Genomic DNA, 18,373 nt, shown 5'->3' with positions numbered 1-18,373 from the left:
GGGGGGGGGGGGGGGGAGTGGAGGTCCCGCCACCCCCCCCCAGGGGGGGGGAAAGGGGGAGAAAACGGCAAAAAAAAAAAAAAAAAAAAAAAAAAAAAACAGCTCTTTTGGCCAGGACGGTGACTCTTGCCTGTAATCCCAGCACTTTGGGAGGCTGAAGCAGATCACCAGAGGTCAGTGGTTTAAGACTAGCCTGGCCAACGTGGTGAAGCACCGTCTCTACTAAAAATAGAAAAATTAGCCGGTGTGGTGGCACCCTCCTGTAGTCCCAGCTACTTGGGAGGCTGAGGCAGGAGAATAGCTTGAACCCAGGAGGTGGAGGTTGCAGTGAACCAAGATCGTGCCACTGCACTCCAGCGTGGGTGACAGAGTGAGACTCCGTCGCAAAAAAATAAAAACCAACCACCTCTCACATGAACTCAGAGCAAGAACTCACTCATTACCAAGGAGATAGCACCAACCCATTCATGAGGGATCTGCCCCTGTGACCCAAACACCTCCCACTGGGCCCCACCTTCAACACTGGGGACCACATTTCAACGTGCAATTTGAAGGTGACAAATATCCAACTATATCAGTCAGTTACTGGGTGGAGGGAGCCCTGGAGGAGACTCAGGAAACCTGGGTTATTTCCTGCTCTATCATCCCTTCCTCCCTGGGCCCTGTTCTGTAATGGGCCCAAGAAGACACTTTCTGAAAGAATTTGACAGGTCACTGGGAACAAAGACCTCCCTGTCACCTCCCTCATGCATTCCCATTCACTATACCCTCCCCTGTCTGCAGACAACCTTTTAGTCCTCACGGTGGCCACTAAGGAGACCGAGGGATTCCGTCGCTTCAAGCGCTCCGCTCAGTTCTTCAACTACAAGATCCAGGTAAGGGGTTTCCTGGGCGAGGCAGAGACAGTGAGGGGTAGGCAGGAGGACCTAGGAGTTAGTGTCCCTTCCAAACTACCACCGCTCTTGAGATAGACGTGGGGCCACAGGGAGGCTTCTGGAAGCCTGAAGGATGAAAATGAGTTAGTTGGGAATGGGAAGACACAGCAGAGGACACAGCATGAGTCTACGGGGTGAGGGAGAGGTGGAGAGTTGGCTAGAGAAATGCTCAGATGTTAGTGTGCAGGAATCTCACCTGAGAGGCTAGTTTAGAGGACAAGGCCTCGAGATCAGCATTTCCACAAGTTCCTCCAGGTAATTTGGGGATGGGCATGCTCTAGACATCTTCCCTGTATTATAAACACTGCTCTAAAGAAACATGAGTGGTCTGGCGCGGGGGCTCACACCTGTATTCCCAGCACTTTGGGAGGCCGATGATCCACTCTGGATCATCACCTGAGGTCAGGAGTTCGAGACCAGCCTGGCCAACCATGGCAAAACCCCGTCTCTACTAAAAATACCAAAAAAATTAGCTGGGCATGATGGCACACACCTGTAATCCCAGCTGCTTGGGAGGCTGAGGCAGGAGAATCACTTGAACCCGGGAGGTGGAGGTTGCAGTGAGCCGAGATGGTGTCACTGCACTCCAGCCTGGGCAACAGAGTGAAACTGTCTCAAAAAAAAAAAAAAAAGGGGGAAAAAGAAACATGAGCTAATGCCCAGTCGACCACTGGCATGGGCTTGGTGTCCTCTGTGTACAGTCCATGGGGCTGAGCCCTGCAGGGAGACGAGTATCCTGAGCGCTTCCTTATGTCAGGCACAAGGTTGGGCACTGGCAACAGGGTGATGAACAATACAGAACATGTCATTGCCTACACAGAGCTTGCAATCTACTGGCATTAAGTCAGCAAGCAAGTGTATTAGCTCACATGAATGAGGGTTGCAGGAGAGGGTTGCTTCAGGCATGACTGGATCCAGGGATTCAGGCAGCAAAGTGAGGACCTTGTCTTTCCATCTCTAGGCCCTGTTTGTTTTCATTGTGGTGGCAAGATGACCACCAGCCACAGATTCATGTGCCCCAGTTTCTCAACTTCAGCAGAAGGAGACAGCCTTTCCTTTTTGTGAAAGGCCTGCGGACTTTTCTGTTTTTTTTTTTTTTTTTTTTTTTATGAGACGGAGTCTGGCTCTGTTGCCCAGGCTGGAGTGCGGTGGCCGGATCTCAGCTCACTGCAAGCTCCGCCTCCTGGGTTTACTCCATTCTCCTGCCTCCGCCTCCCAAGTAGCTGGGACTACAGGCGTCTGCCTCGTCGCCCGGCTAGTTTTTTGTGTTCTTTAGTAGAGACGAGGTTTCACCGTATTAGCCAGGATGGTCTCAATCTCCTGACCTTGTGATCCGCCCGTCTCGGCCTCCCAAAGTGCTGGGATTACAGGCCTGAGGCACCGCGCCCGGCCGACTTTTCTGTTTTTAGTAAAAGACTCCCAGGGAAGACGTTGATAGACCATGCTGGGGTCACATGCTCAAATCTCTGGGTGTGGGAGGGGTAGGAAGGGTGGGACATTCTGATTGGACAGGCATGGTCACATGACCACCAGGAGCCAGATAAGCATCACACAGGTGGAGAATGGTTTCCTTACAGGGGAGGGTCGGAGTTGCTGGACCCACAGCAGCAAAAAAAATCTTTCTTTCTTTTTCTCTTTTTTTGAGACAGAGTCTTGCTCTGTCTCCCAGGCTGAAGTGCAATGGTGCAGTTTCTGCTCACTGGAACCCCCACCTCCCGGGTTCAAGCAATTCTCCTGCCTCAGTCTCCCAAGTAGCTGGAATTAGAGGCATGTGCCACCACACCTGGCTAATTTTTGTGTTTTTAGTAGAGACAGGGTTTTGCCATGTTGGCCAGTCTGGTCTTGAATTCCTGACTTCAGTTGATTCACACGTCTCGGCCTCCCAAACTGCTGGGATTACTGGCATAAGCCACCACGCCCGGCCCTGTAAAAATATTTCTCTACCAAAAGTCAATGTTAAGGGGTGTTTCACTCCAGGCGCTCGGCCTAGGGGAGGACTGGAATGTGGAGAAGGGGACGTCGGCAGGTGGAGGGCAGAAGGTCCGGCTGCTGAAGAAAGCTCTGGAGAAGCACGCAGACAAGGAGGATCTGGTCATTCTCTTCACAGACAGGTAGGTGGGTCAGGGCTTCCTGGCCCGAGTCCCTCAGAGGAAGATAGAAGAATATTCTAACGGCCGGGCGCGGTGGCTCAAGCCTGCAATCCCAGCACTTTGGGAGGCCGAGACGGGCGGATCACGAGGTCAGGAGATCGAGACCATCCTGGCTAACAGTGAAACTCCGTCTCTACTAAAAAAAAAACAAAAAAACTAGCCGGGCGATGTGGTGGGCGCCTGTAGTCCCAGTTACTCGGGAGGCTGAGGCAGGAGAATGGCGTAAACCCGGGAGGCGGAGCTTGCAGTGAGCCGAGATCGCGCCACTGTACTCCAGCCTGGGCGACAGAGCGAGACTCGGTCTCCAAAAAAAAAAAAGAAGAATATTCTAAAATGAGCCCCTCCCAGAACATCGGGGAAGAAGGGGGACCACTCTAGCTACAGTTGCCTGGTTTTAGGGTGTCCATTCCCGGTCTTAGTGAAGCCCATTCCCAAGCTTGGTGAAAAGATAAAGAGGAGGTGGCCCATGAGTGTGGTGGGCCCACTTTAAGTAAGAGAAGAATGACATGCTATGGGGACCATCTCTCTGCCCAGGGTTGGGGTGAGAACATGGCAGGCAGGGCTGCAGACAGGTCCACTTCCCAGATGGTGGCCCAGGCTGGCGTGGGCAGAGGGCCATTTGTGGAGCACTTGATCCCTGGTCCCTCCTGTCTGTGCCCTCACTGGGCCCCTGCTCACCCCTGCCCTGCTCCGTCTTCTTGCTGCTCTGGCCACAGCTACGACGTGCTGTTTGCATCGGGGCCCCGGGAGCTCCTGAAGAAGTTCCGGCAGGCCAGGAGCCAGGTGGTCTTCTCTGCTGAGGAGCTCATCTACCCAGACCGCAGGCTGGAGGCCAAGTATCCGGTGGTCTCCGATGGCAAGAGGTTCCTGGGCTCTGGAGGTGAGAGGCCTGGGTGTAGGGTGCTTGGCCCAGCAGAGGGGTCGATCCCCTGCCTTTGTGAGGACCCCCCTTGTTTGACGTGCAATGTGGGTGTCCCACAGGTCTCCAGTGCAGAATGTCCTGAATAGAGCTCCTGACTTTTCAACCCCAAATGTGTTCCCCTGCAGTTCTCCTCATCTCATTCAACAGACACGCAGCCCCACGGACAGAACCCAGGAGTCACTCCTGACTCCTCCCTTGCCCTCCTCCAATGCCAGTCTACTGTCTAATGCCAGTCACCTGTCTGCTACTTTTTAAATTTTGAGATGGCATCTCAATCTGTTGCCCAGGCTGGAGTGCAGTGGTGTGATCTCGGCTCACTGCAACCTCCAGCTCTTGGGCTCAAGCAATCCTCCTGCCTCAGCCATCCGAGTAGCTGGGATTACAGGCATGCACCACAATGCCCAGCTAATTTTTGTATATTTAGTAGAGATGGGGTTTCGCCGTGTTGGCCAGGCGGGTCTTGAACTCCTGGCCTTAAGTGATCTACCTGCCTCGGCCTCCCAAAGTGCTGGGATTATAGGTGCGAGTCACCACACCTGGCCACCTGCCTCCTACTTCCTAAAGATCTCTGGAATCTGCTCTCTCCGGCCCACAGTTCACTGCCGCTGTTCTCACTGGGCTCCTGGCCCTTGGTAGGAGCCTCATTACTGCTCTGCCAATCCCTACCTTCATGCCCTTCCAGGCCATTCTCCATCCAGCAGCCAGAGGGGTGTTTAAACAACGCAAATCCAAGGCCAGGCGTGGTGGCTCACACCTGTAATCTCAGCAATTTGGAAGGCCGAGGTGGGTGGATCATGAGGTCCGGAGATCGAGACCATCCTGGCTAACATGATGAAAACCTGTCTCTACTAAAAGTACAAAAAATTAGCTGGGCGTGGTGGCGGGCGCCTGTAGTCCCAGCTACTCGGGAGGCTGAGGCAGGAGAATGGCGTAAACCCAGGAGGCGGAGCTTGCAGTGAGCCAAGATCGCACCACTGTACTCCAGCCTGGGCGACAGAGCGAGACTCCATCAAATAAATAAATAAATAAATAAATAAATAAATAAGATGTAAATTCACACACATCACTTAATAATTTTCCACTGCATGGAGAATAAAATCCACAGGCCTCTTTTCAACCTCAGATGGGGATCTGCATCTGTCCTGAACAGAGACTTTTTTCCACTGGTCCAGAGTAAGCACAGTCCAGATGGCCTTGCCCTGGCGCAGGCCCAGGAGTAGGGGTGTCCCATTACTCTTGTGGTTGCCTGTCACCAGTCTGTACTCTGGCTAGGAGCCCATGTGGGCTTTCCCACTATGCCAGGTCTCAGCCCCCAAGACGCTGTGTGAGCTTGGCCCAGCCTTGCCCTTCTCTGGGCCAGGTTTCCCAGATAACTGTAAGAAGGGGCACCAGGCCTGTATCCTCCCAGCCCTGCTCTCCAAGGGCTCCTCGCCCAATCCGTTTCTTCACCACCTATGTGGTGCCCAGCACTGAACAGTACAGGTTAGTGGGCACCATTATTCTTGGGGTCAGTAGGAACTCACTAACAAGTGGTATTCACTGGCAGGCCCATTTCCAACGTGCAGCCCCACCTCCTGTCAATTCAGGACTTCTTTTTTTTTTTTTTTTTTTTGAGACGGAGTCTGGCGCCCAGGCTGGAGTGCAGTGGCCGGATCTCAGCTCACTGCAAGCTCTGCCTCCCGGGTTTACGCCATTCTCCTGCCTCAGCCTTCCGGGTGGCTGGAACTACAGGCGCCCGCCACCTCGCCCGGCTAGTTTTTTGTATTTTTTAGTAGAGACGGGGTTTCACTGTGTTAGCCAGGATGGTCTCGATCTCCTGACCTCGTGATCCGCCCGTCTCGGCCTCCCAAAGTGCTGGGATTACAGGCTTGAGCCACCGCGCCCGGCTCAATTCAGGACTTCTGAGAGATGGCAGGGTTTTGAGCATATGAGTGGAGGTGGATGAGAGGGAAGGGTGGGAGGAGGCCCCTGGCTTACAGGCTGGAAGCTAAGGGTCTGTCTTGGTGTCCCCACCCACCAACCTTCAGGCTTCATCGGTTATGCCCCCAACCTCAGCAAACTGGTGGCCGAGTGGGAGGGCCAGGACAGCGACAGCGACCAGCTGTTTTACACCAAGATCTTCTTGGACCCGGAGAAGAGGGTAAGAGGCAGTGGGCGGGCCAAGGAGAGAGGACTGGGGATCCACTGGCCAGGCTGCCTGTGAACAGCTCCTCTCAGGCCTGAACCTCTGGGTTGGTGTCTTAGAGGCAGCATTGTTCAGTGGTTCAGAATAAAGGCTTCAGGGCCAAGGTGCCTGGGTTCTAATCCCAGCTCACCATTTACTAGCTGTGTGACATCGGGCAACTTCTCTGTGCCTTGTTTTTTCTGTTAGAAAATGCAATAATAGGCCAGGGGCGGTGGCTCACACCTGTAATCCCAGCACTTTTGGAGGCCAAGGTGGGTGGATCACCTGAGGTCAGGAGTTTGAGACCAGCCTGGCTAACATAATGAAACCCTGTCTCTACTAAAAATACAAAAATTAGCCGGACGTGGTGGCGGGTGCCTATAATCCCAGCTACTCAGGAGACTGAGGCAGGAGAATTGCTTGAACCTGGGAGGTGGAGGTTGCAGTGAGCCGAGATCGTGCCATGGGCAACAAGAGCAAGACTCTGTCTCAAAAAAAAAAAAAATTAATTAATAAAAAAATAAAAAATAAAAATAATACAATAATGATAGTACTTTCTCACAGAGATGTTGTCAGGATTAAATTGATTGATATATGTAAAATATTTTATTTATTTATTTGAGATAGGGTCTCACTGTCTCCCAGGCTGATGTGCAGTGGCAGAAACATAGCTCACTGCAGCCTCAGCCTCCTGGACTCAAGCGATCCTCCCACCTCAGCCTCCTGAGTAGCTGGGACTATAGGCATGCGCCCCATTAAAATTTTTTTATAGAAATGAAGTTTCGCTGTGTTATCCAGGCTGGTCTCAAACTCCTAGGTTCAAGTGATCCTTCTGCCTCAGCCTCCCAAAGTGCTGGAATGATAGGTGTGAGTCACCGCACCCGACCCATGTGTAGAATATTTGGAGTAGTGGCCAGGCGTGGTGGCTCACGCCTGTCGTCCCAGCACTTTGGGAGGCCGAGGCGGGCGGATCACCTGAGGTCAGGAGTTCGAGACCAGCCTGCCCAACATTGCAAAACCCCATCTCTACTAAAAATACAACAACAACAAAAATTAGGCATGGTAGTGCACACCTGTAGTCCCAGCTACTCGGGAGGCTGAGGCAGGAGAATTGCTCGAACCCGGGAGGCGGAGGTTGCAGTGAGCCAAGGTCATGCCACTGCATTCCAGGCTGGGTGACAAGAGGGAAACTCTGTCTCAAAAAAAAAGAATATTTGGAGTAGCTATGTGCTTGACAGGCTTTGGTTACTCTTACGGCCATCATTGTTGTTGTAGGTGAGCTGGCTGCGTTCTTAGATTCCTTCTAGTTCAGAGTCCCTGGTTTTCTGTGAATGGAGCCACTAGACTGTAGACCCCAGGAGCTTGGCTGCTGGCCTTCTTTGGGCACCCAACTGCCCTGATGTGATATGGCAGAGTAGGTGTGGGGAGAGAGGGCCAAGCCTGGGGGACAGATTCCCCCCACTGGGTGAGACGTAGCCCCACCCTCCCCCAGGGCCCGTCCCTGCTGCAGCCTGGTACCCTCTTTCCTGCAGGAGCAGATCAATATCACCCTGGACCACCGCTGCCGTATCTTCCAGAACCTGGATGGAGCTTTGGGTGAGCAGCCTCCATGGGGAGGGGTGGATCCTGAGAGGGGTGATAGGAAGGATTCCTGGCAGAGCCCGAGCCCAAGGAGGAGAACTTGCTGCTTCTTTCTGGCCATTGTGCTGGGAGTCACTGGGTTCCTCCCTAGGTCCCCAGGGACCACTTGGATGTCCTGGCGCAGAGCCGTGTCTCTCTTGGGGGCCTGGGACAGGTGAGCATTCAGCCTGGGAGGAGTTGGGGGATGTGCGCAGCAGGTGCCGGACGCCCTGCCCTGCATATGAGGTCCTTACAGGTGGGTCCTCCTTCCCTGCTTTCCCGGCCCTCCCACCTTCCAGGTGAAGCAGTCCTAGGCTAGGGGCAGGAACTCAGCTAGTGGGATGGGCAGCTTGGGAAGCAAAAGGCTACTTGACCCTTGATGCCACAAACATCCCTGGGCCTGGCCTCGTGTCTGCGGCTGGTGATGACATTGCTTTGCCGTAGGTCTTCCTGAGTGATCTCAAGCAAGTCACACCTCCTCCCCACAGGGGACTCAGTTTTCTTATCTTTCCAAAAGGGAAGTGAACAAGATCCACTCATTGCTGACTTTGTGGCCAAATGGCCCTTTTGAGAATCTGATGACAGCTACGGCTCTGCTCCCAGAAAAGTGCAGAAACAGTGTGCCCTTTGCCTGTGGTTTCTGGGGGTTAAGAAGCTCTAAGTTCAGATCCAGGCAGGTCAGGAACTATCTGTTTTCCCTTTTTTTTTTTTGTCTTAAGATGGAGTCTTGCTCTGTCGTCCAGGCTGGAATGCAGTGGCGAATTCTCAGCTCACTGCAACCTCCGCCTCCCAAGTTCAAGCAATTCTCCTGCCCCAGCCTCCCAAGTAGCTGGGATTACAGGCGCACACCACCATGCCCGACTAGTTTTTGTATTTTTTTAGTAGAGACGGGGTTTCACCATGTTGGCCAGGCTGGTCTCGAACTCCTGACCTCAGGTGATCTGCCTGCCTCGGCCTCCCAAAGTGCTGAGATTATAGGCGTGAGCCATCGTGCCCAGCCCTATTTTAATTTTTAAAATAGAAACAGGGTCTTGCTATGTTACGCAGGCTTGTCTCAAACTCTGGGCTCAAGTGATCTTCCCACTTGTCCTCCCAAAGTACTGGGATTACAGGCATGAGCCAGCGTGCCCAGCTGAAATACCCATTTTCCTATGTGCACACTAATAGGGTCAAACATGGGTATTGGGGGCCGGGCACAGTGGCTCATGCCTGTAATCCCAGCACTTTGGGAGGCCAAGGCGGGTGGATCAGCAGAGGTCAGGAGTTCGAGACCAGCCTGACCAACATGGCGAAACCCTGTCTCTACTAAAAATACAAAAATTTGCTGGGCATGGTGGCATGTGCCTGTAATCCCAGCTACTCGGGAGGCTGAGGCAGGAAAATTACTTGAACCTGGGAGGTGGAGGTTGCAGTGAGCTGAGATCATGCCACTGCACTCCAGACCGGGCAATAGAATGAGACTCCGTCTCAAAAAAAAAAAAAAGGGCCGGGTGCAGTGGCTCACACCTGTAATCTCAGCACTTTGGGAGGCTGAGGTGGGCGGATCACAAGGTCAGAAGATCGAGACCATCCTGGCTAACATAGTGAAACTCCATCTCTACTAAAAATACAAAAATTAGCTGGGCATGGTGGTGGGTGCCTGTAGCCTGTAATCCCAGCTACTCGGGAGGCTGAGGCAGGAGAGTCACTTGAACTTGGGAGGTGGAGGTTGCAGTGAGCCAAGATTATACCACTGTGCATTCCAGCCTGGGTGACAGAGCGAGACTCTGTCTCAAAACACACACACACACACACACACACACACACACACACACACACACACACACACAACATGGGTATTGGGGCCCTGCTAAAGGGGCTTCCTCCACTGGGACAAGATCTGTCCTGATCATGGCCAGGCCTCCCCTTTGTGTGGCTCTGGCATTTTCTCAGTGCTGCTCTGCCTACTCAGAGAAGGCGCCTCCCAGACCCTTTCTCTTGGGGTTTCTCTGAGGTGCCTGGAGCTGGGATGTTCCACATCTTTGTTCTTCTCCCAGTCCCTGCTTCTGGCTGTAAATAACTACAACAAGTACAGGGGTTGCCATGGATTCTGTGCTCATCATGGGCCAGGCTTGGTTCCCCACGCTTGCCCAACACAAATCCTCCCCCTCACCCTATGAAGAAGGGATTATTCCTATTTTATAGATAAGGAAACTGAGGCGTAGAGAGAAGTGACTTGCCCAAGGACATAATCTACCCACTGCAGAGCTGGGATTTGAGCCCACTGGTTGGACCCGGAGCCTGACTTCTGGGTCTGATGCTGGGTGGGGCTGTGCTTTCTGACCCCCAGATGAGGTCGTGCTCAAGTTTGAAATGGGCCATGTGAGAGCGAGGAACCTGGCCTATGACACCCTCCCAGTCCTGATCCATGGCAACGGGCCAACCAAGGTAGGGGGACCCCAGCCCCTGGGGAGTGTGGGAGGGGGCCCAGAGCCCCAATATCTTTCTCACCGTGACCCCACAGTGTCTCCCTGGGGCCAGGGCCACCTACCTGGGGGCCTGCTATGAACTCACTACTTCTGTCCTCACATCTGAGCTCAGCGTGGTGCCTTCTTTTCCTGCTGTGGTGGTCAGTGGTACTCCGTCTGTTCTTGCTGGGCACAGGACACATAGAAGGCTGCTGTCCCCATCCAGGCCTAGGCTGGGCTACCAGAGCCATCTGCACTCTCACCCCAGGGCAGAGTCATTTATTCACTCAGTAAACCTTTATTTCACGCTTGCACTGGACCCAGGAATCTGCATTTTACAAGCTTTCAGGAGAAGCACTAGAGCGCCAAGCCCTCCCCCGTCCTCTCTCAGAGTGGCTTGGTGATCTCCTGGGGGTGGAGCATTATCTCCAAGACCCTCTTAGGGAGTGGGAGGAGGCTGGATGCTGCTGACTCACCAGGGGCCCAGATGTGAGTCAGGGCTGTGGCGGGTGGGGCTGACCGGCTTCTCTGTGACCCCATGTTTCCCCAACAGCTGCAGCTGAACTACCTGGGCAACTACATCCCGCGCTTCTGGACCTTCGAGACGGGTTGCACCGTGTGTGACGAAGGCCTGCGCAGCCTCAAGGGCATTGGGGTGAGGCTGCGCCCAGGCCTGTGCCTGAGGGACACGGGGGGCTCAGTCCCCTGAGATGGCGAGATGGGTGATTCTGGAATGGACTCCATTGTCTTTGGTGGAAGTGAAGAGGTCATCTCCCTGCCAGGGGTTCTATCTCGTTTGCCACCCAAGTGCCTTCTCCTGGAAGCCCTCTCAGACTGCATGTCTCTAGCTTCCTCCGAAATGTCCAGGTTCTGGTTTCTTCTGCCTGGTCCTTCAGGCTCTCCTGCAGCCCCCTCCCCATCCCATGAACCTCATCCTCATTTTTGACTCACCGTGAACACCACCCCAGCCACGATCTCCTGACAGCAGGCCCTCAACCGGGTCCTTGCTCCAGGCCTGGGCTCCTGCTGCTCCCTCCCCAGGGCACCTTCCTGCTGCTTCCCTGCCCTCCTGTACCCCCTGCCTGGAGGTCCCCAGCCCAGGCACCTTTCCTGGGAAGTCTACATGCTTCTGATTCTGGCTCTGGCTTCCTTGGGCCACCCTGGGGTGGAGTGGCAGTGCTGTGGCCGGACACTGCTGGACTCTCGTGCCACCCTCCCTGGTGCAGGATGAAGCTCTGCCCACGGTCCTGGTCGGCATGTTCATCGAACAGCCCACGCCGTTCGTGTCCCTGTTCTTCCAGCGGCTCCTGCAGCTCCACTACCCCCGGAAACACATGCGACTTTTCATCCACAACCACGTGAGTAGCAGGCACTCTGAGGGGTCGTCATGTGGCTTAGGTCCACGGCCCAGCTTCGCAACATAGCCTGAGACCTCTGAGGGGCTCATTGAATCTTGCTTATCTGGGCCAAATGACAGTCACCAGTGGACTGTGCCACCAGATCACTGAGTTGACTTTGGAGTCAGTCTGGGTGAGTTTGAATCCCAGTGCCGCTATTTTTATTGGCTGTGTGACCTTGGGCACATTAGTCAACCTCTCTGTGCTTTAGTTTCTCATCTGTAAAAGAGGGATAATAGTCGGGCGTGGTGACTCAAGGCTGAGGTGAGTGCATCACCTGAGGTCGGGAGTTCGAGACTAGCCTGACCAACATGGTGACACCCTGCCTCTACTAAAAATACAAAATTAAGCCGATTGTGGTGGCACATGCCTGTAATCCCAGCTGCTCAGGAGGCTGAGGCAGGAGAATTGCTTGAACCTGGAAGGTGGAGGTTGCAGTGAGCCGAGATCGCGCCATTGCACTCCAGCCTGGGCAACAAGAGCAAAACTCAGTCTCAAAAAAAAAATTTAAAAAAGAAAAATAAATAATAAGTAAATAAAATAGGGATAATAATTGTCCCATCACACAGAATTGCCGCCAAGGGCTAAGCAAGTTGACATGTGAAGTCCGTAAAAGGTGCCTGGTGCACAGGACACATATAGGTGCTTCTAACTGTTGTCATCTTCACTTCCATCCCTGTCCCTGTTAATCCTTCCTAATTGTACCTGGTGGCAGTCAAATTGGTTTTCTTTTTTTTTTTTTTTTTTTTGAGACAGAGTCTCGCCGTGTCACCCAGGCTGGAGTGCAGTGGTACGATCTTGGCTCACTGCAACCTCTGCCTCTTGGGTTCAAGCGATTCTCCTGCCTCAGCCTCCCAAGTAACTGGGACCTGCCTCAGCCTCCCAAGTAACTCGGACTACAGGCACGCGCCATCACAACTGGCTAATGTTTTCTTTTTGTTTTGTTTTTTGAGACGGAGCCTCGCTCTGTCACCCAGGCTGGAGTACAATGGGGTGATCTCGATTCACTGCAACCTCTGCCTCCTGGGTTCAAGCCATTCTCCTGCCTCAGCCTCCTGAGTAGCTGGGACTACAGGCACCCGCCACCACGCCTAGCTAATTTTTTGTATTTTAGTAGAGATGGGGTTTCACCATGTTGGCCAGGATGGTCTTGATCTCCTGACCTCATGATCCGCCCGCCTCAGCCTCCCAAAGTGCTGGGATTACAGGCGTGAGCCACCGCGCCCAGCCGGACTGTTGTTTTTCCTTTTTTTTTTTTGAAATGGAATCTTGCTGTGTCACCCAGGCCAGACTGCAGTGGCGCGATCTTGGCTCACTGCAACCTCTGCCTCCCGGGTTCAAGCAGTTCTCTGCCTCAGCCTCCTGAGTAGCTGGGATTACAAGTGCCCGCCACCATGCCTGGCTAATTTTTGTATTTTTAGTAGAGATGGGGTTTCACTATCTTGGCCAGGCTAGTGAACTCCTGACCTTGTGATCCACCCGTCTTGGCCTCCCAAAGTGCTGGGATTACAGGCATGAGCCACTGCACCCGACATGGACGGGTTTTTCAAAGCAAAGTCCAGGATCACCTGACACATTTTGTAACAAAGTGGATTCCTGGGCCACACCCAGTAATCAGCAATGTCCCTGGATGTGGGATCCTAAGAGTGGTGGCGGGGCTCTATCCTGATGACAGAGGCCCTTAGAAGGCCTGGCCTGGTCAGAGGAGAATGTGCAAAGGATGGCCAGGGAAGGGCGTTCCTGGCACAGGGCTGGCATGGGCAAAGGAAAGCAGATGGCTGGGGTGCCAGAGATGAAGGGGCACAGCCTGGCAGTGACAGGAGGTGCTGCAGTCCCTGGGTGGAAGCTGTGTCCTCTTCCTCACCCCCCCAACCCCTTCCCCATCCTCACCCCCAGGAGCAGCACCACAAGGCTCAGGTGGAAGAGTTCCTGGCAGAGCATGGCAGTGAGTACCAGTCCGTGAAGCTAGTGGGCCCTGAGGTGCGGATGGCAAATGCGGACGCCAGGAACATGGGCGCGTGAGTTGTGGGCCACAGTACTCTCCACTGACAGTGGTGGGTAGGGGAGCTGTGGCTGTGGTAAGGGGCAGCAGGCTGAGTGACAGGAGTTCAGAAGGCTGTGTGTGCTCTAGCAAGTTCCTGCCCCTCTCTGGGCCTTGGAGTTTCCATCTGTCAAATGGGGAAATAGCCTCTGTCCTGCCAACCCTCGGGGCTCCTGAGCAGGGCTGAGCCATGTTATTTGGGTTCAGGAAGCAAATCAGAGAAAGAGGAAGGACTGGGGGCAGAAGTACACAAAGGCTGACAATTAGGGAGCCAACGTCGAATATTTTGATTTATTATAAAAAAAAAAAAAAAAGGCTGGGTGCAGTGGCTCATGCCTGTAATCCCTGCACTTTGAGAGGCCAAAGCCGAAGGATTGCTTGAGGCCAGGAGTTCGAGAACAGCTTGGGCAACATAGCAAGACCCTCTCTCTTCAAAAATAAAAAAAAAATAGCCAACTGTGGTGGCTTGGACCTGGGGTCCCAGCTACTCAAGAGGCTGAGGCGGGAGGACCTCTTGAGCCCAGTAAGTCGAGGTTGCAGTGAGGTATGGTTGCACCACTGTGCTCCAGCCTGGGAAACAGAGCGAGACCTTGTCTCATAAAGCAAAATGAAAACAAAGAAAGAAGCAATTTGTGTTGATTGTAGAAGAGTCAGACAGTCCAGATCAAAGGTTGGCAAACTTCCTGCTAAGGACTAGATCATAAATCTTGCAAATTGGCTCTGCCGGCTCTGTTACAACCACTCAGCTCTGCCCTAGTAGCACAGAAGCAGCCACAAATAATACGTAAGTGAATGAGTGAGGCTGCATTCCAGCAAAATTTCATTTTTGGACACTGAAATTTGACTTTCATGTCTTTTTTTTTTTTTTTTTGAGACTTGGTGCCACTCTTGTTATCCAGGCTGGAGTGCAGTGACAGGATCATAGCTTACTGTAGCTTCAAACGCCTGGGTTCAAGTGATCCTCCTACCTCAGCCCCCCAAGAAGCTGGGACTATAGGCATGTGCCATCACATCCAATTAATTTTTAAATTTTTATTTATTTATTTATTTATTTATTTATTTATTTATTTATTTATAGACAGAGTCTCACTCTGTCACTTAGGCCGAAGTGCAGTGACATGATCTCCACTCACTGCAACCTCCCCATCCCGGGTTCAAGCGATTCTGCTGCCTCAGCCTCCTGAGTAGGTGGGATTAGAGGTGCACGCCACCACACCTGGCTAATTTTTGTATTTTTGGTAGAGACAGCATTTCGCCATGTAGTCCAGGCCTGTCTCGAGCTCCTGACCTCAAGGGATCTGCTCGCCTCGGCCTCCCTAAATGCTGGGATTACAGGTGTGAGCCACTGCGCCTAGCTAATTTATTTTTATTTTTTGTAGAGACAAGATCTTGCTATGTTGCCCAGGCTGGTCTCAAACTCCTGGCTTGAAGTTATCATCCTGCCTCAGCCTCCCAGAGTGCTGGGATTACAGGCATGAGCCACTGCACCTGGTGATGACCTTCACATAATTTTTACATCTTCTTCTTTTAATTTTTTTTCGTGAAACCACTTAAAAACATGAAGCCAGCCAAGTGCAGTGGGTGACGCCTGTATTCCCAGCACTTTCGGAGGCCAAGGATTGCTTGAGCTGGGGAAGTTGAGGCTGCAGTGAGCTATGATTGTGCCACTGCATTCCAGCTTGGGTGACACAGTGAGACCCCTATCTCTAAAAAAGGAAAAAAGGCCGGGCGCAGTGGCTTACTCCTGTAATCCCAGCACTTTGGGAGGCCAAGGCGGGCAGATCACCTGAGGTCAGGAGTTTGAGACCAGCCTGGCCAACATGGTAAAACCCTGTCTCTACTAAAAATACAAAAATTAGCTGGGCATGGTGGTGGTGCACACCTCTAATCCCAGCTACTTGGGAGGCAGAGGCAGGAGAATTGCTTGAACCCTGGAGGTGGAGGTTGCTGTGAGCTGAGATTGCGCCATTGCATTCCAACCTGGGCAACAGAGTGAGACTCGTTCTCAAAAAAATAAAAAACAAATAAATAAAATAAAATAAAAATAAAAAAATAGGCCAGGCGCGGTGACTCAAGCCTGTAATCCCAGCACTTTGGGAGGCTGAGACGGGCGGATCACGAGGTCAGGAGATCGAGACCATCCTGGCTAACACGGTGAAACCCCATCTCTACTAAAAAAATACAAAAAACTAGCCGGGTGAGGTGGCGGGCGCCTGTAGTCCCAGCTACTCAGGAGGCTGAGGCAGGAGAATGGTGTAAACCCGGGAGGTGGAACTTGCAGTGAGCTGAGATCCGGCCACTGCACTCCAGCCTGGACGACAGAGCGAGAATCTATCTCAGAAAAAAAAATTTTTTAAATGAATAAATAAATAAAAATTTAAAAATTTAAAAAATAAGGAAAGGTAAAACATAAAGCTGTTCTTAGCCCATGAGCTGTATAAAACCAGCAGGGCCAGAGTTTGACTCACAGACCCTCGTTTGCTGAGTCCTGTACCAGATAAACAAAAGTAACATAAATTTGTAAGGCTTTTGGTACAAGTTACCAAATTGCATTTCAGAAAGGCAGCCCCAGCTTACTCCCCACCCTGGGCCATGTAGGCACCTGTGGGCTGTGTTCTTCCCAGTACCAGGGTTTTCAGGGCACTTGATACCAGTTGCCAAGTTCTGGGCCTTGGGTGAGAGCCCCGCAGTCCAGGGTTTTGGGACTCAGGGTCGGGAGGGACCTTTGAGGCTGCCGGTGTGACCTCTCTAAAGCCCCTTGGCTGGTATGTGGTGAAGCCAGACTCTGGTCACAGATGTGAGCAGCTACCAGTGCACCAGGATCAGGTGCACTGACCCTGTGTCCTCCTTGCAGAGACCTGTGCCGGCAGGACCGCAGCTGCACCTACTACTTCAGCGTGGATGCTGATGTGGCCCTGACCGAGCCCAACAGCCTGCGGCTGCTGATCCAACAGAACAAGTGAGGCTGCTCCGTCTGCGCCCAGCACTGCTCAGGATTGGCCTGGTCCCTGGGTGGGAGCCCTCCTTGCCTTCCTCCTCCTCCTCCTCCTCCCCTTTTTCCTCCTTCTGCTCCTCTTTCTCCTCCTCATCTTCTTGTCTTCCTCCTCCTTTTCCTTCTTTTTCCTCTTCCTCCTCCTCCTCCTCTTCCTCCTGTTTTTCCTCCTCCTGCTCCTCTTTCTCCTCCTCATCTTCCTCCTTGTCTTTCTCCTCCTCTTCCTCCTTTTCCCTCTTCCTCCTCCTCATCTTCTTTGTCCTCTTTCTCCTCCTCCTCCTCGTCCTCCTCCTCCTTGGCCTCACCTATTACCCGGAGCTGTGGATCCCCAGCCTGATACCCCAGGTTGTGATAGAGAAGGTGTCCTGCCCTATCTGCTCCTGGCTGCCCCGTGGAAGGGAGCAGGTACCAGATGAGCCAAACCCCCGACACCCCAGCCAAGGCACTGTCTGTCCCAGTGAGGTGCTTGGGGACCCCTGCATGCAGGTTGAGGGGCACCCTCCTCCCCTTCCCTCCTCCCCCCATCCCTGGTTCGTGCTGCCTCCCACTCCCAGTGAGCAGCGACCTCCCACTGAGGTGCTCCCTTCCTCAGGAACGTCATCGCCCCGCTGATGACCCGGCATGGGAGGCTGTGGTCGAACTTCTGGGGGGCTCTCAGTGCAGATGGCTACTATGCCCGTTCCGAGGACTACGTGGACATTGTGCAGGGGCGGCGCGTGTGAGTACCTGCAGGGTGGGGGTGGGTGAGGGACACCTTCATCTGGCTTCTGCCTGGGTTTGTGGGGCTCCCTCCCCAGTATTCCTGTCCTTGTTACCCTCAAATTCCTGTAGAACCTGAAGCAAGGAAGACTGCAGTTAGACACACGGAAGGACTTCCTGACAAATAGGCCCATGTGTCCAGGGTGGGGGAATCAAATCACCACAGTTGTGCCCTCCCAGCCTGTGCCTTCCTCTTCTCACAGCCCAGACTCCCCAGACCCCAGGCTGTGACTCCCAACCACCAGCCTATGACTCCCTCCATCCTCCCCACCACCAGCCTCTGACCCCACCCTCTTTCTCTCTCTCCCACAGTGGTGTCTGGAATGTGCCCTATATTTCAAACATCTACTTGATCAAAGGCAGTGCCCTGCGGGGTGAGCTGCAGTCCCCAGATCTCTTCCACCACAGCAAGCTGGACCCCGACATGGCCTTCTGTGCCAACGTCCGGCAGCAGGTCAGCCAGCAGTGGGCAGCACAGGACGCCCTGTGGATGGGGCAGGCGGGAAGGTGGGCCTCCAGCTCTGACCCTCATGGTGGGCCGCCTTGTCACCATAGGCCTGGGAGCTCCCGAGATTCTAGCAGGGCATCTTGGAAGCCACTAGCGCCTGGTGGAGGAATGGGGACCGTCTGGCACAAGGGCTGGTCCTCAGGGGTCTGCAGGGACCTTTTAGCAGACCTGGTTTTTACACCATCTATTTTAGTTACTTTTTTTTTTTTTGAGACGGAGTCTTGCTCTGTCTCCCAGGCTGGAGTGCAGCGGCACGATCTCCGCTCACCCGAGTTACTGGGACTACATGGTAGCCCGCCACCATGCCTGGCTAATTTTTTGTATTTTTAGTAGAGACGGGGTTTCGCCATGTTGGCCAGGATGGTGTTGATCTCCTGACCTCGTGATCCACCCGCCTCGGCCTCCCAAAGTGCTGGGATGACAGGCGTGAGCCACCAC

At 53.3% G+C, this 18,373-nt stretch overlaps 1 protein-coding gene across 1 annotated transcript in view; it reads left to right on the top strand.

The window, feature by feature from the left end:
- Positions 1-18,373, top strand: part of PLOD1 (procollagen-lysine,2-oxoglutarate 5-dioxygenase 1) — a 52,508-nt gene that overhangs the window by 13,142 nt on the left and 20,993 nt on the right. Inside the window, exons 2-14 of the mRNA XM_023191988.1 lie at positions 784-875; positions 2,913-3,046; positions 3,802-3,965; positions 6,035-6,147; positions 7,704-7,767; positions 7,904-7,966; positions 10,121-10,218; positions 10,792-10,893; positions 11,465-11,596; positions 13,532-13,653; positions 16,531-16,635; positions 17,261-17,386; positions 17,740-18,079. Of these exons, the coding sequence (XP_023047756.1) occupies positions 784-875; positions 2,913-3,046; positions 3,802-3,965; positions 6,035-6,147; positions 7,704-7,767; positions 7,904-7,966; positions 10,121-10,218; positions 10,792-10,893; positions 11,465-11,596; positions 13,532-13,653; positions 16,531-16,635; positions 17,261-17,386; positions 17,740-18,079 (1,655 nt within the window). The remainder of the gene's footprint in view (positions 1-783; positions 876-2,912; positions 3,047-3,801; positions 3,966-6,034; positions 6,148-7,703; positions 7,768-7,903; positions 7,967-10,120; positions 10,219-10,791; positions 10,894-11,464; positions 11,597-13,531; positions 13,654-16,530; positions 16,636-17,260; positions 17,387-17,739; positions 18,080-18,373) is intronic.

Source organism: Piliocolobus tephrosceles, chromosome 1 (assembly GCF_002776525.5).
Source record: "Piliocolobus tephrosceles isolate RC106 chromosome 1, ASM277652v3, whole genome shotgun sequence".
In the NCBI taxonomy this organism is placed as follows: domain Eukaryota; kingdom Metazoa; phylum Chordata; class Mammalia; order Primates; family Cercopithecidae; genus Piliocolobus; species Piliocolobus tephrosceles.
Note: the sequence above shows the minus strand (reverse complement) of the source record. Positions and strands in the feature narration are given on the sequence as shown.